We start from the raw sequence: 23,026 nt of genomic DNA, 5'->3' as shown, positions 1-23,026 counted from the left end.
AGTGGGGATTGACTGGTACAGGCAGTGCCCTGGGGTCCTGCCCATGGAGGGACACGATGGCAGCAGTGCAGGACAAAGCAGTGTCACCTCTGCCGTCACTCAGGGGCTGTGAGGAGCCTCCAGCTCTCTGCCACGGGGTGATCCTGGCAGATGGACCTGCCTGTGATTGCAGATCGAGCAGCCAAAGGCCAGAAGGGCCCCCCCCGTGGGGAGAGATCAAGTTAAACTAAAAGGCTTTAAATCTCTGGGCACCTGTCACTGGCCTGCCCCCCCCCCTCCCTGGCTTCCTTTCCAGCTTCCAGCCATTTTCCTGCTCCTTGGCAGGCCTTGGGCCATGGCTGAACCCTGCTGCTCTTCGTGTCACCTCTCCCTGTCTTTCAATGCTCCCAGACCAAAATTGGGCCAAGACATCATCTGATCTGCTGAGTGCTGGGGGAGGCACGGGGCTGGTAATCCCTTCCCAAGGGATGGGAAGGGTCTGCAAGGGGGGGAAGAGACCCCTCAGAGGATCAATCCTCTCCACGAGCAAGCGCCTTCTCTGGGGGCTCGTTACTCTCCCGTACATTTATTATGCTAATCCACAAGGATTAAGTTAAACCAGTCGACGCAAAATCCAGTGTTTTCCAGCCCGTTGGGGCCAAAATTACTGTCCAGTGTTAAAAGGGGAAGGGGCGGGAGGGCTGGGCAATGGGGGGAGGAGAACCTGCAGCATCAGAGAGGGACGGGAGCGGGGCCACCCGGAGCCAGGTGGGCGTAGGGGGCCCCCCGGCGTGGCACTAGATCTTGGGGCGCCAGCCCTTGATGAACTGCATGATCTTCTTCACCTGGAGCTTGGTGAGGCGGAAGTCGTCGGCCAGGATCTCCTCGCTGAGCTGCACGAAGATGCTGCCGTCGATTCTCTCGCGGGCGAAGAAGCTCACGACGTCCTCGGAGAGGCCGATGAAGCGCAGGCACTTGGACACCTCCTCCAGCGACAGCGCCGACAGGTCGGCGGGGGGCAGCCAGGCCGGGCCGTCCCCGCTGGGCCGGGGGGCGGCCGGAGGGGCTGCCCCATCGCCCCGCGCCGCCGGCGGCACCTCGATGACCCCCTGGGCCAGGTACAGGCGGGTGACGCCCTCGGCCCCGCGCAGGACGGCGGGGGACAGCGGGGCCGCCCCCCGGATGACGATGCCGTCCCCGTCCAAGCCCTTAGGGGGTCGAGGGGGAGCCGCCGGCTCCTCGGCGGGGGCGAAGGGCTCCGGCGAGGAGGAGGAGGAGGGGGCGGCCGGGGCCGAAGGCGCTTTGGACCACTCGGGACTCTCCGGCCACTCCGCCGGGCCGGCGAAGGGGTTGAGCGCCCCGAAGGGGGCAAAGCGCTTTTGGGGGTGCGGGGGCTTGAGGCGGGGGCAGCTGCGGAAGGGCTTCAGCGGGGGCTCGGCCCCCAGCAGCGGCGTGGAGCAGCCGCTGCCCGGCTCGGGGAACGCCCAGGGGTCGGACCAGGAGCCGGGCGCGGGCTGGGCCGGGGGCAGCGGCCGCCCGGGGGGCTCGGCGGCCTTGCAGTCGGCCCAGGTGCAGGGGTAGCAGTACAGCGAGTAGGCGTCGGGCGAGGGCGAGGCGCTGCCGCTCCGCGGGGCCGACCTGCCGGGGCCAGGGCAGTGTCACCATCACACCGGCGCGGTGTCCCCATCCCCGGGCTCCAGGTACCCCCGCCACCCACCCCGGTGTCCCCGGAGCCACTCACCCGTCGTGGAGCCCCGAGGAGTAGTAGGAGAGGCTGGGGCTGGGCGAAGGCGCTGGCGCCAGCTTCGGGCAGCGCAGGGGGGCCGGGGGGCTGCAGGGGGCCGGGGGGCGGCTGCCCCGGGGCGGCACCGGGGGCGCGTTCAGCAGCCGGCACTCCTCCTTCACCTGGAACGGGGCAGCGCCGTCAGGGCCCCGGGGGGAGCTGGGCATCCCCGCGGCTGGAGGGGGTGATGGGGGCTCGGGGACAGCCGGTCCTGCCCAGCCACGAAGCTCTGGGTGCAAGTGGGGACACTTTGGGGCCCTCCTACCCCGTGATGCGAGGAGACCAAAATATTGGGGTACGCCGTGGTGAAGGGGGGCCTGAAATTTTGGGTACCCCTTTGTGCAGGGAAGCCCAGAGGATCGGGATACCCCACGGTTCCGGGCAGCCCAAGAGCTTCAGATGGTGCAGAGAGCCCTGGGGAAGCGCGGGTACCGCGGTACGGGGGTGTCCCTGAGGGTCTGGTGATGGGCGGCCCTGGGGAACCGAGGGCTGAAGATTTGGGTGACCAAGCAGAGCTGGGCAGGGACCCCAGGCTCAGGGGACAGGGAGGGGGTCGGGCTGCCCCTGCCATGGGGCTGGCCTTTGCCGCGGAGTGGCTGACAGGCCCCCGGCGATGCCATTCCCCATCCCTGCGGACAGCAGCGGGCTCTTACCGCCTCCGATTTGGGTGGCACAGGGGGCGGGGTGTCCCCGCGGGGCTCGTCCCCGGGGCGGTGCGGGGAGCCCAGCGGGGTGACAGCCCCGAAGGACACGAGGTCGGGCCGGCCGCCGCTGCTGCCCAGCTCGCAGCAGCCCTCCGGGCTGGGATTGCTCCACAGCTCCTCGTAGGGGATCTCCAGCGGCTCCTGAGTCCTGAACTCGGGCTCGGCCCAGTCGGGCGTCATGTACTCCCGCTCGGGGTCGGGGAAATCGGGCAGCGGCGGGCGCGGGGTGCCCCCGCCGAGGCCCCGCGGTCCCTGGCAGCGGGCGGGGGGCTCCCGGGGACCCCCGGAGCCGCAGGCACAGAGCGAGAGGCGCTGCAGGGGCTGGCTGAGCTCCTCGCGGGCGCAGGCGGGCAGGCAGAGCCGCAGGCGCCGCGGGCTCGCACATTCCTCCAGGAAGTCCGGCTTGGCCTCTCGCACGGCCCGCGAGTACTCGTCGGGGTTGAAGCGGTCGTGGCAATACGCGGCGCTGTCCCGCAGCAGCTTCTCCAGCTGCGGGTCCCCGGCCAGCAGCCCCTCGGGCAGCTGGAAGCGGGGCATGTCGGTCAGCAGCAAGAAGTGGAAGGGCACCAGCTCCTCCCGGCGCAGGATGCAGCACAGCACCACCGTCTTGGAGATGATGCTGACCAGCTTGTAGCAGTGGCCCTCGCGGATGGCGTGCAGGTCGTAGGGGTTGCGGGCGGGCCGGCTGGGCACGGCCACGTTGACGGGCAGCCGCACCTTCTCGATGATGCTGCGGATGGTGTGCTCGCCCTCCTGCAGCCGCAGCTCCAGCGGGCTGCGCGTGCTGAAGCGGCCCTTGCACTGGAAGGGCAGGCTCAGGCTCTCGTTGGTGCGGTGGTTCATGCAGATCAGACACGGCATCTTGCCCTTCACCTGCCGCGCCCCCGCCGCCGGCGCCGCCTTGCCCAGCTTGCGCAGGAGGGTGTTGAAACGCGACTTCTCCTTCACCGTCTTGGCGCACAGGATCTCCGCTTGCCCCATCAGCGTCAGCTCGTCGCCCGCGTTCAGCGTGAAGTTGTAAACCTCGCTGTCCTCGCTGAACTCCCCCGACACCACCTGCCCGCGACAGCCCCAAGGTGGCACCCGCTGCCCTGCCCTGGGCCCCCGACACCCCAGCACTGCCTCTGATGTCCCACCAGCATCCCCTGTTGTCCCACCAGCATCCCTGACACCCCACCAGCATCCCCTGATGTCCCACCACCATCCCTGACACCCCACCAGCATCCCCTGATGTCCCACCACCATCCCTGACACCCCACCAGCATCCTCTGATGTCCCACCACCATCCCTGACGTCCTACTAGCATTCCTTAAATTCCACCACTATCCCCTGACATCATCCCACCGTAATCCCTGATGTCCCACCAGCATCCCCTGATGTCCCACCACCATCCCTGACACCCCACCAGCATCCCCTGATGTCCCACCAGCATCCCTGACACCCCACCACCACCCCTGATGTCCCACCACCATCCCCGAAATTCCACCACTACCCCTGATGTCCCACCACCATCCCCTGACATCATCCCACCATTATTCCTGATGCTCCACCACCATCTCGAAGTCCCTCCACCATCCCTGACATCCTGCCACCATCCCCTGACACCCCACCACCATGCCCTAATGTCCCATCACAATCTCTGACGTCCTACTAGCATTCCTTAAATTCCACCACCATCCCCTGACATCATCCCACCGTAATCCCTGATGTCCCACCAGCATCCCCTGACATCATCCCACCATTATTCCTGATGCTCCACCACCATCTCAAAGTCCCTCCACCATCCCTGACACCCACCACCATTCCTGAAATTCCACCACTATCCCCTGGCATCATCCCACCGCTATCTCTGATGCTCCACCACCACTCCCTGCTGTCCCACTGTCCTCTCCTGATGTCCCAGCCCCATCCCCTGCTGCCCCCAGGACCTTCACGCTGAAGGTGATGGCCTCCATGACGAAGATGCGGTCTGGGAAGATGCTGGCCACCTCCTCCACGCTGTTGAAGTACTGCACGGGCTCGCGCACGTCCCGGTCCTGGTCCAGCAGCTTGAATTTCCCTGCGGGGACCCCCGAGCCCACCGAGGTGAGAGGGGCCCGACTCCCCACAGGCACCTGCTGTCACCCCCCCGGGGGCCAGCACAGCCCCTCATGGGGCCAGCCACCCCTGAGGCAGCCTGGGGTCCCCAGCTCAGCCTTGGGGACACTCCTGTGAGGCTTTGCCGGTGTCCAAGTGCTGCAAGGGGACCCCAGAGCGTCCCCCGGCCCCAGAGCAGCCCCCGGGGGGTTCCTGGGGGGGACAAGGCACGCGGGGTGTCCCAGCAATGCCACCGGCACCCCCAGAGCTGCGGGGACCCCCCAGAAGTGTTCATGTGAGTGGGAGAACACGCCCAGAGCAGCCCAAATTGGCCAGGGGTGCCCATTACCCCCCAAAATCCCATCCCGGCCCTGACAAGGTACAGTGACCCCACGGCTCCGGTGGGAGAGACACCGGGAAGGGAACCAGGGAAAGGCAGGAACGGGAATGGGGAGAGGCAGGAACGGGAATGGGGAAGGGCAGGAATGGGAATGGGGAAAGGCAGGTACGGGGAAAGGCAGGAATGGGAATGGGGAAAGGCAGGAACGGGGAAAGGCAGGAATGGGAATGGGGAAAGGCAGGAATGGGAATGGGGAAGGGCAGGAATGGGAATGGGGAAGGGCAGGAATGGGAATGGGGAAAGGCAGGAACGGGAACGGGGAAGGGCAGGAATGGGAATGGGGAAAGGCAGGAATGGGAACGGGGAGAGGCAGGAACAGGAATGGGGAAAGGCAGGAACGGGAATGGGGAAGGGCAGGAATGGGAATGGGGAGAGGCAGGAATGGGAGTGGGAAGAGCAGGAACGGGAATGGGGAAGGGCAGGAATGGGAACGGGGAAGAGCAGGAACGGGAACGGGGAAAGGCAGGAACAGGAACGGGAATGGGGAGAGGCAGGAACGGGAACGGGGAAGGGCAGGAATGGGAGTGGGGAAAGGGCAGGAAGGGGAGAGGCAGGAACGGGAATGGGGAGAGGCAGGAATGGGAATGGGGAAAGGCAGGAACAGGAACGGGAATGGGGAGAGGCAGGAACGGGAGCGGGGAAAGGCAGGAACGGGAATGGGGAGAGGCGGGAATGGGAATGGGGAAGGGCAGGAACGGGGAAAGGCAGGAATGGGAACGGGGAGAGGCAGGAACGGGGAGAGTCAGGAATGGGAATGGGGAAAGGCAGGAACGGGAGCGGGGAAAGGCAGGAACGGGAGCGGGGAGAGGCAGGAACGGGAGCGGGGAGAGGCAGGAACGGGAGCGGGGAAAGGCAGGAACGGGAGCGGGGAGCTGCAGTCCCAGCGAAACCGCCGCCACCGGCATCGGCTGCCGGGCACGGACCTGAGGGGAATATTAATCCCCCGGCGCGCCCGGCCGGCGGAGCTGGGACACCAGAGCTCCTCGCTTGGCCCTGGGGGCACCCGAGGCTGGAGCCGGCTCAGCCCCACATGCCGGGGCAGCGCCGGGCACGGCCGAGCCCCCGAGCTGTTAACACGCTGCCCAGCCCCCCTGCATCCCCCGTGGGACGGGTGATTAACCCCTCCCCCGCTCCATTTCCCATTATTTATTTATTAGCAGGACTCATTACCGCCATGGAGCACTTAGAGGGGTCATTAAGGCTCTGGCGGCTGCCGGCAGAGGCAGCTCAGCACCTTCGTCTGCACTGCCGGCCCCAGCCCGGCCCCATCCTCATCCCCATCCCAGCGCAGCTCCTCCCCAGCCCATCCCATCCTCATCCCTCTCCCTGTCCCCATCCCTTCCTCATCCCAGCTCATCCCAGCTCATCCCCGTCCCTTTTCCCCATCCCATCCTCGTCCCTCTCCCATTCCCAGCTCTATCGCATCCTACCCCGTCCTCATCCCTGTCCTTGTCTGCATCCCATCCCATCCCATCCCATCCCATCCCATCCCATCCCATCCCATCCCATCCCATCCCATCCCATCCCATCCCATCCCATCCCATCCCATCCCATCCCATCCCATCCCATCCCTGCCGGCTCTGCGTGGGGTGGGGGCAACCCCCAGACCAGAGCATCTCCTGCCCCAGACTGGGCCTTGCTGGAGCAGCCCCCGCGGGCAGGGGCAGGGGCAGCTCCCGGCTCTGCTGGCCCAGGGACGCCCCTCCCGTTGTCGCCGTTGTCCCCAGCCCCCCCCCCTCCCCCCCCCCACCTGGGTACTGGAGCGGGATGTCGATTTTGGGCCCGATGACGTAGTGTCCCTCCTCCAGGCTGTGGGCCGTCACCGTCGTCCACTGGCGGCACGAGTGGACCAGGAGCACGTCCTGGGCTGTCACCCCCCTCCACGCGCTCACCTGCGAGGGGACAGGGCTGTCACCACCGCCAGCCCCCCCCCCCCCCCCGCCCCGCCCCGCCCCCCGGCGCCGCTGGACGGACGGACGGACGGACGGACGGAGCGAGGGATGAGCAGGTGCCGCTGCCAAGAGCCGCCAGTTGCCCAGGAAACAATTTCTTTGTCCCCCCTGAAAAGCTGCAGCCGCCGCAAACAAGAAGTTTATTGAGTCGGGGCCGGCGCAGGCCCCCCCGCCCCCCCACCCCCCCCCCCCACCCCGGGAGCCTTCCAGAACCGCGGCACCCCGACACCCCCCCCCAGGGCCCCCGGCACCCCCTGCAGCCGGGATGGGCCCTGCTCCGGGGGGAACACGGCCGGGGGGGGGTCCCCTGTACCCCCTGTTCCTCACAGCCCCCATCCCCTGCTCCCCACAGCCCCTGCTCCCCCCATCCCCTGCTCCCCACTCAGCCTGGGCGGGCAGGGGGGGGTCACAGCCAGGCCGTGTCCCAGGGAGGGTGGGGAGGGGACACGGTGGCTCCCAGCCCCTGCCAGCCTGGTGCCAGCACCTCCAGAGTGTCACCCGGCAAGGGTGACAGTGGGGAAAGTGCTGGGCCATGGCTGGGGGGAGAGGGAGCAGCCTGGGCCCCACAACTTCCCCCCCCCCCCGGCATCCCCGCAGGGCAGGAGCCCAGGGACCCCCCCCTGAGGGGCAGCCCCCGGCCCCCCCCTGCCCCAGCCCCCCCACCCGGAAGGATCCGACCAGAGCAGCCCTGGAGCCGGGACAGCAGCTTGGTCTCACCTGGCCCCAGCCTTCCTCCTTCCCTCCCTCCCTCCTCCTCCTCAGCACTCCAGGCTCCTTCCTTCTCCTGGTCCCTCCGGTCTTTCTCCTCCTCATCCCTTCAGCCTCTTCCAGCCTACTCTTCACCCCTCCGGCCTTCCTCTCTCCCTCCTCCTCCTCCTCCTCACTTCTCCAGTCACCATTCCTTCTCCTGACCTCTCCATCTTTCCTGTCTTGCTCTTCATCCCTCCACTCTCCATCCCTTCCTCCAAGCCTTCCTCCCTTCCTCCTCCTCACTCTCAAGCCTTCATCACCTCCCCATCTCTCTACCCTCCATTGCTCCCTGCTCCTCATCACTCCAGTCTCCCTCCCTCCTCTTCGTCCCCCCAGATTTCCTCCCTCCCTCTTCCTGGTCCCTTCGTCCTTCGTCTCTCCCTTTCCCTCATCACTCCAACCTCCCTCCCTCCTCGTCCTCACTCTCCAGCCTTCCTCCCTCCCTCCCCATCCCTCCGCCTTCCACCCCTCCCTCCTCCTCATCACTCCATCCTTTCTCCCTCCTCCTCATCACTCCAGCCTCACTCTCTGTCCCTCCATCCTCCCTCCCTCCCCTGTCCCTCCAGCCTTCCTCCCACCCTCCTCCTCCTCCTCCCCATCACTCCAGCCTCCCTCCCTCCTCCTTCTCGTCCCTCCAGACTTCATCCCCCCCCCCCCCCCCCCCCACGTCGTGTCCTCCCCCGCCGGGCTCACCCTGCCCGAGGCAGACGAGGGTGGGCAGGCGGCACTGGCTGACGATGGCGTCGAGGGGCAGCGCCGCGGGGCTCCAGCGGAGCCGGGCCAGCCCCGCCGCGAGCTTCTCCATCGCATCGCGGCTCAGGCCGGCCCCGGGCCGGGCTCCATCGCCGCCGCCGCCGGGCCGGGGCCGGGGCGGGGGGCGGGGGGCGGCGGGAGCGGGGCAGGAGGAGCCGCCCCCCGCCCGCCCCCGGCCCCTCCTGCCCGCCCGCCCCGGCAGGCGGAACCCCCCCCGGCGGGGGCGGGGGAGGCGGCGGCGGGCGGGGACCCCCGTGCGGGACATCCCCTCCTCGGGACCGGGCATCCCCCCCTCGGGACCGGGCATCCCCTCCTCGGGACCGGGCATCCCCCGGCGGGGCCGCTCCGGGGGTGTCCCGGGGGGGACGCGCTGCTCCGCGGGGAGGGCGGCTCCGCCCGCGCCCTCGGGGTCCGGGGGGCTCAGCCCCGGCTCGCCCCGGGGTCCCGGGGGTTCGGCTCTCTCTGACCGCCGAGGGAACGGGGCGGGGGGCGCCGCGGGGACCCTTCCCCATCCCGTCCCGCTGCTGGAGGCGCGGAGTCGCCGGGAGCTGCCGGGGGGTCCCAAGCGAGGGCTGCGGGGAGCACAAGGGACCAGCGGGGGACCGGGGGGACCCCGATGCCGCCCCCACACCCCGATGTCCCGGCCGGGATCCCCCGGCCCGGCGCTGCCGCACGGACGCGGAGCACAAATGGCACCGGGAGAGGGGACCAGCGACACCGCAGTCAGCGGGGACCCTCGGCAGCGACATCACCGTCACCCCGAGCGGGGACTCCGCACCCTGGGGACTCCCGGCCACCCTGAGCGGGGGACACCGGACCCGCTGTGACTCACAGCCCGCCGGGCGGGGAAGCCCCGGTCCCGCTCCGAAGCGTCTCGCCCGGGCCCCCCACCCCCGGTCCTTTGCCGGCTGCATCCCCACTCCGCTGGAGGCTGGCTGAGGAGGATGAAGGAGTGGAGGAAGCGCCTGCAGGGCCAGCGCTCGGCCCTGGGGACGTGTCACCGTGTGCTGTCCCCTGCCCCGGTCACTGTCCCCCAGGCCAAGCACAAGGGGAGGCTGTTGGACAGGGCGGAGCAGGGAGTGGATGGAGCAGAGGTGGAACGGTGAAAAGGGTGAAGCAGGAGCAGGGAAGGGGAAGGAACAGGGAAAACGATGGAGCAGCCATAGGGAAAGAGCAGGGAAAGGGAGGGAACAGCTGTAGGAAAGGAGAGGGGACAGGGAAGGGCACACATGGAACAGAGCCGGGATGAGGACGGAGGCAGGATGGAGATGGAGCCGGGACGGGGATGGAGCCAGGACAGGGATGGAGCCGGGACGGGGATGGAGGCAGGATGGGGATGGAGCTGGGATAGGGACAGAAAAGAGGATGCAGCAGCAGCAGCAGGAGGAGGATGGGGAAAGACCCAAGCCTCACTGCCGGGGGCGACACGGACAAGCGGGACACTGGGAGCTGCTGGATGGCGTCCATGGGGGAAAGGTCCCTGCCAGGTCCTCCCCCTCCCTGAGGCTCCCTGGGAGTTCCCCCCCAAAATCCCCCACCCATGGATGGCTCCCACACCGTGAGCCCCCGGGATGGGGAGGATTTGGGATCGCTGAGCTGCTCCCCACGGCCTCGCCCCCTGCCAGGGACTGCCGGGGACCGCGGCCATGACTCACTCCCGGCTTTATTCCCACCAGCGGCACGAAAACAGCCTCTCCCGGATACCGGCGCCATGGGAACGGGGACACGGCGGCAGCAGGGACACCGCGGCATGGGGACACTGTGTCAGCGGGGACACCGCGGCATGGGGACACTGTGACAGCAGGGACACCGCGGCAGCAGGGACACCGCGGCATGGGGACACTGTGACAGCAGGGACACCATGGTATGGGGACACGGTGGGAATAGGGACACCGTGGGAACAGGGATGCCACGGTAGTGGGGACACGGTGGCAGCAGGGACACCATGGTACGGGGACACTGTGGGAACAGGGACACGGTGGCAGCAGGGACACCGTGGCATGGGGACACTGTGGGAACAGGGACACCGTGGGAACACGGACACTGTGGCAGCAGGGACACCATGGTATGGGGACATGGTGGCAGCAGGGACACCACGGCATGGGGACACTCTGGCAGCAGGGACACCACAGTAGTGGGGACACTGTGGGAACAGGGACACTGTGGGGACAGGGATGCCACGGAAGTGGGGACACTGTGACAGCAGGGACACCACGGCAGTGGGGACACTGTGGGAACAGGGACACCGTGGCATGGGGACACCGTGGCAGCAGGGACACCGTGGCAGTGGGGACACCGTGGGAACAGGGACACCGTGGCAGCGGGACGGCAGCAGCAGCAATGGCTCCTCTGCTGCCCCCGGGATGGTTCCTCACTGGGCTTTGCTGGAGGGGACATCCCCGGCCCCCAGAGGCTGGGGACACCCAGCTCCGGGGGCTGGAGAGCTGGCAGAGGGGACAGGGTGGGGAAGGACAGTGGCACAGCAGGGAGGGGCTCTTGGAGAGCTCCAACACCCCAGGCAGGGGGTACAGAACGTGGGTTGGAACAGCTGCTTCCCAAAAAAAACGCCCAAAGGACCTCTCCGAGCAGGGGCTCCAGAGGAGACCTCACACCCCCAAGCTGGTGTTCCCCTCCCCAAGGGGGCTCCACGTCGGGATGGGGCAGCCTCGGACCCTCCGCTGCCCTTCCCACCATCCTGCCCTCGGGAAACGCCACCGGCAGCTTTGGAAAAGGCAGCAGGAACAGCTCCACCCCCAGGCAAACCGCTCCTGGAAGTTTGGGGGGACTCATCCCACCTCCTCCAAGGGCAGCCAGGGCTGGGCTCACTCCCACCGGAGCCAGAGGGGATTCAAGGGGCCCAGGAAGTCACCACTGCAAGTTTATAAAAGCTTTTATTTGCTCTTGGTACGACCAAGAATGGGACAGTGATCTTTTATACAATTTGATACAGTAAGTGGTACAAAAGAATGTGTTTTAAATAAAAAGCCAGAGTGGAGTAGCAAAAATATTAAAAGATTAAGTAAAAAATTGTCGGCATGGGAATTAATCCAAGACCTTGATGCTGTTTTGTTTTTTTTTTCCACCGTCCGAGTCCGAGGGCACGTGAGTCCCACGGCCGTGGGACAGAGCCAAGCTCAGGTTTGGTTTAGCAGGACCAATTTCATCGTTTAACACTTTTTTTTTGGTGACAAAAGGGCAGCGCTGAGCTCCCTCCGCGGGCGGGGGCACGGAGGGGCTGCTGACACCTCCCGCTGCCCTTCTCTACTCCACAGGGCTGGGCTGGGGTTCCAAGCAGAGGTTTCACAAGCAGTTAGTTCGGAACTAGCAGGGAGCTGAGATACCAGCAGACACCAAGTTACTGCAAACTCCTCCGACATGATCATTATTATTAATATTATTATTATTATTATTTTTTGGGGGGGTTTTTTATCTGTTTCAGCATCGGCACCGACTCGTGCTGCTCCCTCCTCCCGGCCCCGCCTCGCCTGAGCCCGCGGGTGCAGCTCGAGCTCGGACAGGAACAGAAATAGACCCGATAGAAACAGCTCAGTTTTATTGACGGGGAGGGACGAGGGGGCGGCGGCGGCAGCGAGTGGCACCAGCGAGCGGCCCGGGCTCCACCTGTGCCTGCACCGGGCACGGCGTCCACAAAGGGGGCACACGCAGGGAGCCGAGCAAATCAAAAGCTCACGTTTAGAACAAGGATCATACAAAAAAAAAAAACCCCTCGATGTAGATTTCGCCTTTTTTTTTTTTTTTTTTTTTTTCCCTTTTTGATCACGTTACAAAGTGCAGATTTAGCCGGAAAGTGGCCGGACTCTGTACAACGCTGAGCCCGACCTCACCAGCCACTCGCCTGGGAAGGGTTAACACACACAGGGGACAAAATGCCGAATACAGAGGGACAGGGAGACACCTCGGTGAGTCCCCACGCGGGAAGGAGCCGCTCCGGAGCAGGAGTTCCACGTTAAAACACCGTCATTTCATTAAAATTCACTCAGCGTTAGCGACTGCGGCGAGAGCGGAGCGGAGACAGTCCCGGTGCCAACGCCGCGGCCGGAGCGAGGCACAGGCTGGGCACGGGAGGGGAGCGGGGCCCGGGGAGGCTGCGGCGTGTCCTCCCCGCCGGGACGGGGCTCGAGGGCCGGGATTCAGCGCCGGGGATCCGCGGCCGGGGATCCACGCGGGGCAGCGGCCGCGCAGCGAGCGCTCGGCGGTGCTGCGCCCCTCCTGCGGCAGGACAGGGCCAGCACGGCCGGGTGACAGCGGCAGGAGAGGCAGGACAGGGCCAGCACGGCCGGGTGACAGCGGCAGGAGAGGCAGGACAGGGCCAGCACGGCCGGGTGACAGCGGCAGGAGAGGCAGGAACGGCCGCTCCATCACCGGGATCGCCCGCCGGGATCCGGCGCGGGGCTGGCCCCGGCACGGCCGGCGCGGCTGCGGACACTGGCAAGTGGAAAGTTTCCAGGGAGGTAATAAATTAAAACTGCCCGCTGGCTGGTTTGTTTCCTTTCCTTTCCTTCTCTTTCCATCCAGTTCCGCTCAGCCTCGGCCCGGCCCCGCAGCCCTCGGGAGACAGAAGCTGGGAGCTCGTGTTAATGAACTGCTGTCAGTTTGGGAATCCATGTTATATTCACACACAGAAAGTAGACAACCACATCACCCTCCATAGAAACTAGTGCATGCAAATAACTCTTCCATATGGGGGGAAAGGCCGGGGCTACGCGGGAGGAGGGGACCACTAGTGACGGACAGGCCTAGGGGGGTTAGTAGGAATCTCAACATTTTTTACCTCGGAAGCTAAATCAGTGCTTTGTATTAAATTTTTGGCAAACACACCGGGTTGCCATCCTTTCCATTAACACATCACACCATGGAGAAATGCAAATCAAAGCAGCATGCAGGCAAAAAAAGAACAAAAAAAAAAAAAAAAAAAAAAAGAACAAAAACCAAACAAACAAAAAAAAAAAAAAAAAAGAAAGGAAAGAGCGGCAAAGTGAGGAAAAAAACCGGCAGCAGGAAGAGTTGGGAACGGCGGGATTGGCAAGAGGAGACACAGCAGGTTACATGGAGTTTGCTTTTGTTTTGCACCACCCTTTGTCCTCGATGCATGACACCAACGTTACAGAAAGCAACCACTACAGAGGTCAGGACTCAATGGCACGGGGGGATGGGATGTCTCCTGCACATGCTTCCACCAGAAACGAGAAAAGAAAGTGAAAATAAAAGTTCCTTTTTCCACATAAGGCACAGGACAAAGAAACCCCACTGACGGACTCAAGGCGAAAATGAGTTTTTCCTGGCTCTTGCCTGATGCATCTAGAGAATACGGTGACTCAAGCACATGATCCATGACAGAAAATTCCACTGTTGTACAAAATCAATTGTTAATTCTAACCTTTATTCTTATACAATTTGCAGAAGAGAGTTGAGTATGATTGCTCTGGGGTTTAATGGCAGGAGGGACGGGACTATAATACAACCCAAACGTAGTGGTGAGTTGAGCAGGGACACGGAAATGAAGTCACGGAGATGAATTTCCTATACATGTGTTGAGAAAACTGGAGGAGGCAAAGCTGTCCTAGCCGGAAAACCAAGGGGAGGCAGGAGCTCGTTAAGATGAGGAACAAAAACATTGGTTTCAGGTTAAAAAACGGGCAGAGTGGTTTGTTTTGCAGCGAGAAAAAAGGGGCGGTGGATGGCGATTGGTGAGAGAGGAGAAGGTTCAGCAGCACTTGCTCTTCCAGCCCGTCACCCCACCGCCACTGCTGATATCTACATTTTCACTGTTGGGCTCTTTTACAGGGGTCTGCAAGGAAACAAGTGAACACAGTTAGATGGCTCTGGAGATTCCCCAGGAAAACACCCAGAGCTGGGGACTGACATCACCCGAGGGAACTGGGATTGACTGCACACAAAGAGCTCCTCAGAAATGCAGGGAATCCTCCCCCCTCTCCAGCACAAATCCTATTAAAAGGTTTTTTTTTTGTTGTTGTTGTTTGGTTTGTTTTAAATAAACAACTGGAAAGCTGGGGAAAAAACCCAGTGCTTGAACTGGGACCACCCCAAAGTCAACTGGAACTATTTTAGGTCCTGCACGCAGAGCCAGCGCTGGGTTTGGTGGAGTAAGGAAATCCCAGCCTACAAACACCACAAGCTGAACTCAGATGATGTGAACTAATGACCTCCAAAACCCACAGGTTTTATGGATAAACTGGGCTCGTTCCCAGCCTCTGCTCCCTGCTCCTGGGACAGCAGCTCCCGGGCAAGGACACACAGGCTCCTCCTTGTCACAGGATGGAACTTGGTGAGACCAAAGCCAAAACCCCACTCCAGTGGGTTTGATCCAACTTCCAGCTGGTTGGAAAGGAACCTAAACCCTCACCACACTTCACTCTCCACATTCCTTTTTAAACTCTCTTTGCCACAGCCTTACAAAAGAACCCCTGGGAGAGTGACAGAGGCCAAAAATGAAGATTTAAGGCCCAAAGGTTGGTATGGTCTGTAGCCTGAGCTCCTGTTCACCAAGAGCCAGGGGTTTTCACCCCGTTTATCACACAAAGCTTGTCATAAAACTGATTAAGAAACGACTGAGGACTGCAGTGACAGCTGGGTGACATTATCCACAGCATTCCCACGGGAGAGGGAGGAAGGCAGGGCTGAGACAGGCTCAGGACGGGTTCATTTGTGTAGGAACAGGAACAGCAGTTGCAGGGTTGGCCAACCCATGAGTCTGGAGCTCCACAGAGTTCCCATAACCTGCTCCTAGGCTGGGATGTTCCAGCACAGGGGTTTCTGTGTACACTGAGCCCTTGGCCATGGGAGTACATCCCACAGAAACTGCCCCAGAGCCACACAGGGATCCAGCCCAGCTCAGTCCTGCAACACCCCAGTGGCACCTGCAGGAAGCTGATGGATTTTGTACTCCTGACAGTCACAGCAGCACAGCAGCTCTGGGCACACAGGGAGCTGCTACAGGCCATGGAGACAACCCAGGGTGGCAGCAGGGCCAGGGCAGTGCCTGTCCCCTGGGCTGGCACTGCTGGGGCACCTCCAATGCTGGGGGCAGCTCTGGGCCCCTCCTGCCAGGAGAGACCTGGAGGGGCTGGAGCGTGTCCAGGGAAGGGAATGGAGCCCCAGGAGGGGCTGAGGGAGCTGGGAAGGGGCTCAGCCTGGAGAAAAGGAGGCTCAGGGGGGACCTTGTGGCTCTGCACAACTCCCTGACAGGAGGGGACAGCCAGGGGGGGTCGGGCTCTGCTCCCAGGGAACAGGGACAGGAGGAGAAGGAACGACCTCAGGCTGGGCCAGGAGGGTTTAGATTGGATAGAGGGAACAATTTCTTGCTGGAAAGGTTGTCCAGCTCTGGCACAGCTGCCATCCCCAGAGGGATTTGAAAGCCCTGTGGATGTGGCACGTGGGGACATGGATCAGTGGTGGGGGATGATTTGATCTGGTGCTCTCAGAGCTTTTCCAGCCTCACTGATTCCATGGTTCCACAGTACACTGCATCTCTCAGGAAGGGGAGCCAACCACCAGATGATCTGGGGCAACAGAACCCCCGAGGAAATGCCATTCCTGGGAGCACAGCTGGGAGTGGCTGAGCTCCCACCCTCCACACCTGAACTCTTCCCAACAGCCCCTCACGAGCTGGCAGTGCACTGACAGAGACAGTGGCAGGAGAGGACAATTCTCCCCACGCCAATGGGAACGGTTTAACTCCAGCACAGGCACAACAACCACAAGTGTAAGGGCCAAACTAACAGGAATTTCAGCTCCTTGGCTCTGATGGATGTCACTCCCTGTAGACAGGCCCCCTACAACAACAAAACATCAAACAAGCTTCAGAAGTTCAGCCCTGCTCCTTCAGGGACTCCTTTGCCTCAGCACAGCAAAGTCAAACTGCAACAACGCAGGTGAACATCACAACAGTGAGAGCTGGAATTTCAGGATATTTGTTCCAAAGGAATGCTGTGAGCACCTACCTTTCGAAGAATGTCTTCTGCTAATGTGAGGAATGCCTTCTCAATGTTTATATTTGCTTTTGCACTAGTTTCAAAAAACCTAATACCGTGCTCCCTGGCAATCTGCAGCAAACAGAGAGAGGGAGGTTAGAGATGGTGGGGACATTCCAGCACCACTTTGGGATCAGCAGCATTTATAAAGCAGGGAATAGTGGACTGGACATGAATCCAGGTGTGCCCAGGTGGGTAAGAGGCCACTGGCCCCTGGGCTGTGGCAGCTCTGGGGTGGCAGCAGGGCCAGGGCAGTGCCCGTCCCCTGGGCTGGCACTGCTGGGGCACCTCCAGGGCTGGGGGCAGCTCTGGGCCCCTCCTGCCAGGAGAGACCTGGAGGGGCTGGAGCGTGTCCAGGGAAGGGAATGGAGCCCCAGGAGGGGCTGGGGGAGCTGGGAAGGGGCTCAGCCTGGAGAAAAGGAGGCTCAGGGGGGACCTTGTGGCTCTGCACAACTCCCTGCCAGGAGGGGACAGCCAGGGGGGGTCGGGCTCTGCTGCCAGGGAACAGGGACAGGCCAAGGGGAAATGGCCTCAGGCTGGGCCAGGGCAGGCTCAGGGTGGACAGCAGCAGGAATTTCTCCCTGGAAAGGCTGGGCAGGCCTTGGCAGGGGCTGCCCAGGCAGGTTTGGAGTGCCCAACCCTGGAGGTGTTCATGCCAGGCCTGGATGTGGCACTCAGTGCCCTGGGCTGGGGACAAGGTGGGGATCAGGCACAGGCTGGACTCAATGTCTGGGAGCTCTTTCCCAACCTCAGGGACTCTGGGATTCTGTGACTCCCTTCCAACGGGCACCAGCAGCACCAGCCAGGTGAGGTGGCTCAGAAGATTCAGAATGTCACAATTCAGAACAATTAAAATCTACTAAATAATCCCAAGTCTGTGTCTGGGCCTAAGAGGACGGACACTGCACACTGTGACAGGATGAGGAACTTCAGGGATGGTCTGGAAATTCTGAGTTATCAAAGCAAGCAGAAACTGCAGCTGGACTCATCCCATTCATGGCAGTTTCTGAGAAAACATTCCCAGGATTCACATCCATCAGCTCCTGCATTCATTCCCTGGCACATCCCCCTGGGGCATCCCAACCCCCTGGAGCAGGCAGAAATCTTGGCAGTGATTTGCTGACTTGGATAAAGAAGTTTTTGTTCGATACTCACCTGTTCACCTTTTGCTTTAGGGACAACTCTTTTATCTTCCATGTCACACTTGTTTCCTAACAGCATCCTCTCCACATCCTCGTTGGCGTGCTGGAAGGACACAGGGATACAGGGTCACACATCTCCCCCTGCACACCCAAAATATCTGCTTCACTTTGGTGTGGCCAGGCCACCATCTGCACCTGCAGTTTGGGGACATTTACAGTGCCCACCATGGAGCTTCATGCACTGCAGTGGCAGAGGAACGAGCTGTTCATTAACCCCAGCCTCCTAATAACTTCCTAGCACTGGTTAATGGTTTTCTCCTCCCCACTTTGCCACTGCACAATGTGAGGGATGAGCCAGGGGAGAAAGAGGGACGGGGGAGGAAAACAGGGGACAGGACCCAAAGAGAGAAATGAGGGAGGAAAGGGAAGCAGAAAGCAGAGAGTGGGGCAGGCTCTCCAAAGGGAGCAGGGAGGGAGGGGTCGGTGTCTCCTGCACGGTGTGGGGCAGGAGGATGCAGTGCCAGCCTGGCAGGGATGAGGAATCCCAGATCCAGCCCATTCCCTGCAGCACAGGCCTCTCTGGAGGGGGAATATGGATCATTTCTCACCAGTCCTGGTGAGCTGGGGAGGTCGTGTCTCACTGGAGATTGGCCAGTGTGATGCCAGGCTCCAGGAAGTACTGAAGGAGGAGCCAGGAACTCCAGGAGCTGGGGAAGGTCCTGGAGCAGATCACCTGGGCTGTGATCACACAGCACGTGCAGGACAAGCAGGAGAGCAGGCCCAGCCAGTCTGGCTTTGTGACAGGTCCTGCTTGACCAACCTGATCTCCTCCTGAGACAGCGTGACCTTAATGGATGAGGGTGAGACTGTGGCAACTGAGCCCAGGCTGTGGCAACTGCCTGGGCTTTGCTGAAGCCTTTGGCACCTTTTCCTGTGGCATTCTCCTGGAGAAACTGGCTGGTCCTGCCTTGGACAGGTGCACCTTGCTGGGATAAACCTGGCCATGGAGGCACATCCAGCTGGGAACCAGGCCTGGCTCAGTCCTGCTCAACACCTTCATGGACGGGCTGGGCACGGGGATGGAGGGCACCACCCTGGCTCAGCTCAGGGACAGCCCCAGCGGGGTGGGATGTGGATCTGCTGGGGGCTGGGAGCTCTGCAGAGGGACCAGGACAGCCTGGATCCATGGGCTGGGGCCACTGGGCTGAGGGACACCCAGGCCAAGAGCTGGGTCCTGCACTGGGGTCACACCAACCCCGTGGAACACCCCAGAGGGGCTGGGAAGCTGCCGGGCAGGAAAGGACCTGGGAAAAATTCATTCCCCACAGGCTGCCCAGGCAGCAGTGGAGTTCCCATCCCTGGAGGGGATGTCTGTTTGTCCAGTGTCTGTTTTAAATCCTGGAGGGATTTAAAAGCTGTGTGGATGTGGCACTTGGGGACATGGGGCAGTGGTGGCCTTGGCAGTGCAGGGCATGGTTGGACTCCATGAGCTCCAAAGGATTTTCCAACCTGAATGCCTCTGTGATTTTTGCAAAGACACTCCACTCCTGAGCTTCTCCTGTAACAAAAACGGCTCCCTAAGGTGTCAAACGTCCCTTTGGCAGCCACAGCCCCTGAGCAGCCTCCACAATGCACCTGAAATCAGCTGTGGGCCACACTGAAAACACGAGGGCACCAAAAGCCCTGATGGCACCAACGACATCCATCGCTCACCTGGGACACCTCTGAGTTTTTTAACAAAGCAACTGCAGAATCCAAAGGCCTCAGGTTCAAGTTTACTCCAACCCATTGCTGAGCCTCCTCCTGTGCTGCCTTATCCCTCTCCTGTTCCCACCACACAGGGCACTTCTCCACAAGCACCATCGTGTCCCACTTCTCACGCTGGGAAATTCAAATCCCCGACATCCCGTTTTTGCTGTGCTGCTTTCTCCAGCCTCAGGGCTCCACTGAGCAGTGCCTCACAGCCCTCACCTGTGCTCAGTTCTACAGGGCCATCTCCGTGCTTTCTAGGAAAACCCAAACATTTGTTCCACTTGGGAGCAGCGTAACAAAACCAGGAACTGCCAGTTGTGCTGCTCTCTTGCCATCTCAGAACTCCTGGAGGATGAATTTGTGGGGATCCAGGCACTTCATGCTTCCACGTCACTTTTCTTCTGCTTCACTTGACCTTGCCTGAAATTTTGCAGCCTCCCTGTGCTGGCTGTCCTCTGCCAGGGGTAATGATCAGCTACCAGGAGCCAGGGCTACCTGTCCAAGCCATGAGAAACCTCCAAATATTTCATGACATGATTACGAGGGAGTGGAGATGGTGATGTTGAATTACCTTGGAAGATTTCCAGGCTCACACTCGGTGCCTTAGGCTGGAAATGGGGGTGTGTGTTCTATTTCCATCTGTCAGAGGTGGGGCAGTTCTCTTCTGTTCATTGGGCAGTTTTTTCTTTATCTCTTCCACAACCCATCCTCCCTCCAAGAGATCTCTTCTGTTCATGGGCCATTGATTATTAATTATCTTTTGTTCATGGGCCATTAATTATTAATTATCTGCTGTTCATGGGCCAGTGGGTGTCCCTGCATGGCTGAGAAAATTCCATCATCCCACTGGGAGATGCTCCAGAGGAGGAGCCAAGCATTCCTACCTGGATACAATCTGAGGTTTTGGGACACCACAGCAGCCTTTGCCCACTGCATTCCCAGAGGAGCAGCTTTCTTCCCCACTGCATTCCCAGAGGAGCAGCTTTCTGCCCCACTGCATTCCCAGAGGAGCAGCTTTCTGCCCCACTGCATTCCCAGAGGAGCAGCTCTCTGCCCCACTGCATTCCCAGAGGAGCAGCTTTCTGCCCCACTGCATTCCCAGAGGAAGCCCAGGCCCATCTCCAGCAGCCCTGGAGCTCCAGAGGAAAACTCCAGCCTTGTCCAGGATCCTGCTCCAGCAGAAGCACAGCTGGCACTGCAGGAGGGCTGAGCCCCCATGGAATGGCACTGCTGCCACCAGCCTGACCCACAGGCTGCCAGGGCCTGCTCTGACTCTGGCAGGGTTGGTTTTTGTTTGTTTGTACAATTCCATTTGTATTTTTAATTTTCCTAATAAAGAACTGTTATTCCTGCTCGTGTATCTCTGCCAGAGAGCCCCTTAATTTCAAAATTATAATAATTCAGAGGGAGGGGGTTTACATTTTCCATTTCAGGGGAGGCTCCTGCCTTCCTTAGCAGACACCTGGCTGTTCAAACCTAGACACTCAGGAACAGCTACACTGTGAGTAGTAACACACAGTGTAGCTACTCTGCAGCTCCTGGCTGTGCTGCCCCTCTGCCCTCACTGTGTGGTGTGAGCTGCTCCCAAAGCTGCCCTTCTCAGATCCCAGAGTGCTCCTCACCCTCCTCCAGCACAGGCACACAGTTTGCTCATGCTCCCAGTGAGTATTTCAGGACACCACAGGCTCCTGTTTAATGTCCAGCCTCCCTTGCTGGAGTTCTGGGTGCTGAGAATTTTATCCTTCCTGTGCTGACAGACTCTGGCCCCCAGGAGAGCTCTGCCTTTGGCCTGAGGCCCTGGAGAAGGTTTCCAAAATGGATTGAGAGCGCTGGGATTACGGGTGTGGAGCTGGTTAGAAGTGTGTGATGTCACAGAGTGGAAAACTTAGTTTGGGGTTTTAGAATACAGTAATATAGAGAAAGCTAAATTGAGGTTTTAGGGCAGTGGCTGCTCCTTCTTCTTCACCTTCTCCTCCATGGGTTTGGGTGTTTTTTTGTAACTGGACAGAAAAGCCCACCCTGGGGACTTTGAGGGATCAGTCATTGGGTTAGAAGTGAAAATAATTTAGGTGTCATTTCTTAATTGGATACTTTAGCCTTAAAAGACCCTGTAGCAAGAGATAGTTGGCCATGTTGTGCCTTGTTAATGAAAGACTGCAGAACTCACTGCTGTGAGACTGTAACATAGATAAAAAATAATAAACACCTGAGTCTGAACACAAATTATTACCTCGAGTTCCTTCAATCCCGACCTCGAGAGAGGAAAAGGGAAGCTGAAAACCCCTGGCAGAGCTGAGCTCTGGGGAGCCTTTGGGCCACCACGGGCACTCACCTCGTCGATGTTCCGGAGCCACTTGCTGATGTTCTCGAAGCTCTTGGCGTTGGTGATGTCGTACACCAGCATGATGCCCATGGCCCCTCGGTAGTAGGAGGTGGTGATGGTGTGGAAGCGCTCCTGCCCCGCCGTGTCCCTGGGGAGACACCACAGTCCTGCCATGGAGATGGACTCACCCACTCGGTTTTATGGAGAACACTTCCGGGTTTTAATTTTTTTTCTTTTAATTTTGAATTTTTTTAAATTATTTTTTTTAATTTTTAAAATTAAATATTTAAATTAAATTTTTTTCAATTTAAATTAAAAAAAATTAAAATTTAAAAAAATTGAAATTTTTTATTTACACAGTTTTAATATAGTATTTAAATTTTTATTTACATAGTTTTATATATAGTTTTAATATAGTTATATATAGTTTTAATATAGGTATCATATATACTTTTAATATAGGTATCATATATAGTTTTAATAAAGTTATCATATATAGTTTTAATATAGGTATCATATATACTTTTAATATAGGTATCATATATAGTTTTAATATAGTTATAACATATAGTTTTAATATAGTTATATAGTTTTAATACAGTTATAATATATAGTTTTTTAATATAGTTTTATTATAGTTTGAAAAATTTTATGTAGTTTAAAACAGAATTTTAAATTTTTTTTTTAAATTTACATAGTTTTATATATAGTTTTAATATAGGTATCATATATAGTTTTAATATAGGTATCATATATAGTTTTAATATAGTTATAACTAATAGTTTTCATATAGTTTTAATATAGTTATATAGTTTTAATACAGTTATAATATATAGTTTTTTAATATAGTTTTCTTATAGTTTGAAAATTTTTACGTAGTTTAAAACAGAATTTTTAAGATTTTTATTTACAACGTTTTATATATAGTTTTAATAGAGTTATCATACATAGTTTTAATATAGGTATCATATATAGTTTTAATATAGTTATAACTAATAGTTTTAATATAGTTTTAATATAGTTATAGTTTTAATACAGTTATAATATATAGTTTTTTAATAGTTTTATTATAGTTTGAAAATTTCTGCATAGTTTAAAACACAATTTTAAAAATTTTTATTTACAACGTTTTATATATAGTTTTAATAGAGTTATCATATATAGTTTTAATATAGGTATCATATATAGTTTTAATATAGTTATAACATATAATTTTAATATAGTTTTAATATAGTTTTAATAGTTATAATATATAGTTTTTTAATATAGTTTTATTATAGTTTGAAAATTTTTACGTAGTTTAAAACAGAATTTAAAAAATTTTTATTTACATAGTTTATATTTACAAGAATATTAGAAGGTATTGTGCTTGAATTTAATTGGTTAGCAATTTATTGAAA

General features: G+C 58.7%; 2 protein-coding genes across 4 annotated transcripts in view; both read right to left on the bottom strand.

Moving 5' to 3' along the window:
* Positions 1-546: 546 nt before the first annotated feature.
* On the bottom strand, positions 547-8,504 carry GAREM2 (GRB2 associated regulator of MAPK1 subtype 2). Of its 3 annotated transcripts, none has more exons than XM_054002080.1 (6): positions 8,338-8,504; positions 6,693-6,834; positions 4,395-4,525; positions 2,416-3,522; positions 1,721-1,884; positions 547-1,617 (listed from the first exon to the last, which is right to left on the bottom strand). In XM_054002080.1, the coding sequence occupies exons 1-6, from the start codon at positions 8,452-8,454 to the stop codon at positions 777-779; spliced, it is 2,502 nt and encodes an 833-aa protein (XP_053858055.1). In that variant the 5' UTR covers positions 8,455-8,504; the 3' UTR covers positions 547-776. The 3 variants fall into 3 exon arrangements, with proteins under 3 accessions (XP_053858055.1, XP_053858054.1, XP_053858056.1); XM_054002079.1 differs by lacking the exon at positions 8,338-8,504 and adding an exon at positions 7,612-7,972; XM_054002081.1 differs by lacking the exon at positions 8,338-8,504 and adding an exon at positions 7,921-7,959.
* Positions 8,505-11,269: 2,765 nt separating this feature from the next.
* The window catches only part of RAB10 (RAB10, member RAS oncogene family), a 50,669-nt gene continuing 38,912 nt past the window's right edge, over positions 11,270-23,026 (bottom strand). Inside the window, exons 3-6 of the mRNA XM_054002078.1 lie at positions 21,636-21,774; positions 17,565-17,654; positions 16,380-16,481; positions 11,270-14,206 (exon numbers count right to left, since the gene is read on the bottom strand). Of these exons, the coding sequence (XP_053858053.1) occupies positions 14,123-14,206; positions 16,380-16,481; positions 17,565-17,654; positions 21,636-21,774 (415 nt within the window). The 3' untranslated portion in view covers positions 11,270-14,122. The remainder of the gene's footprint in view (positions 14,207-16,379; positions 16,482-17,564; positions 17,655-21,635; positions 21,775-23,026) is intronic.

The sequence above is a fragment of the Vidua macroura genome, chromosome 35, assembly GCF_024509145.1.
Source record: "Vidua macroura isolate BioBank_ID:100142 chromosome 35, ASM2450914v1, whole genome shotgun sequence".
NCBI classification, from domain to species: domain Eukaryota; kingdom Metazoa; phylum Chordata; class Aves; order Passeriformes; family Viduidae; genus Vidua; species Vidua macroura.
This window is presented reverse-complemented; position numbering and strand designations above follow the sequence as displayed.

What these genes read in the sequence shown, in the direction of transcription:
- GAREM2 (XM_054002079.1), bottom strand. Translation starts at nt 7,944, where the DNA reads ATGAGGAGCAGGGAGCAATGGAGGGTAGAGAGATGGGGAGGTGATGAA. An exon ending in AGGAGGAAGGCTGGGGCCAG is followed by an intron (nt 6,835 to 7,611) that starts GTGAGACCAAGC and finishes GTCCCCTCGCAG; the next exon opens with GTGAGCGCGTGGAGGGGGGT. An exon ending in TGCCACCCAAATCGGAGGCG is followed by an intron (nt 1,885 to 2,415) that starts GTAAGAGCCCGC and finishes GCCCCGTTCCAG; the next exon opens with GTGAAGGAGGAGTGCCGGCT.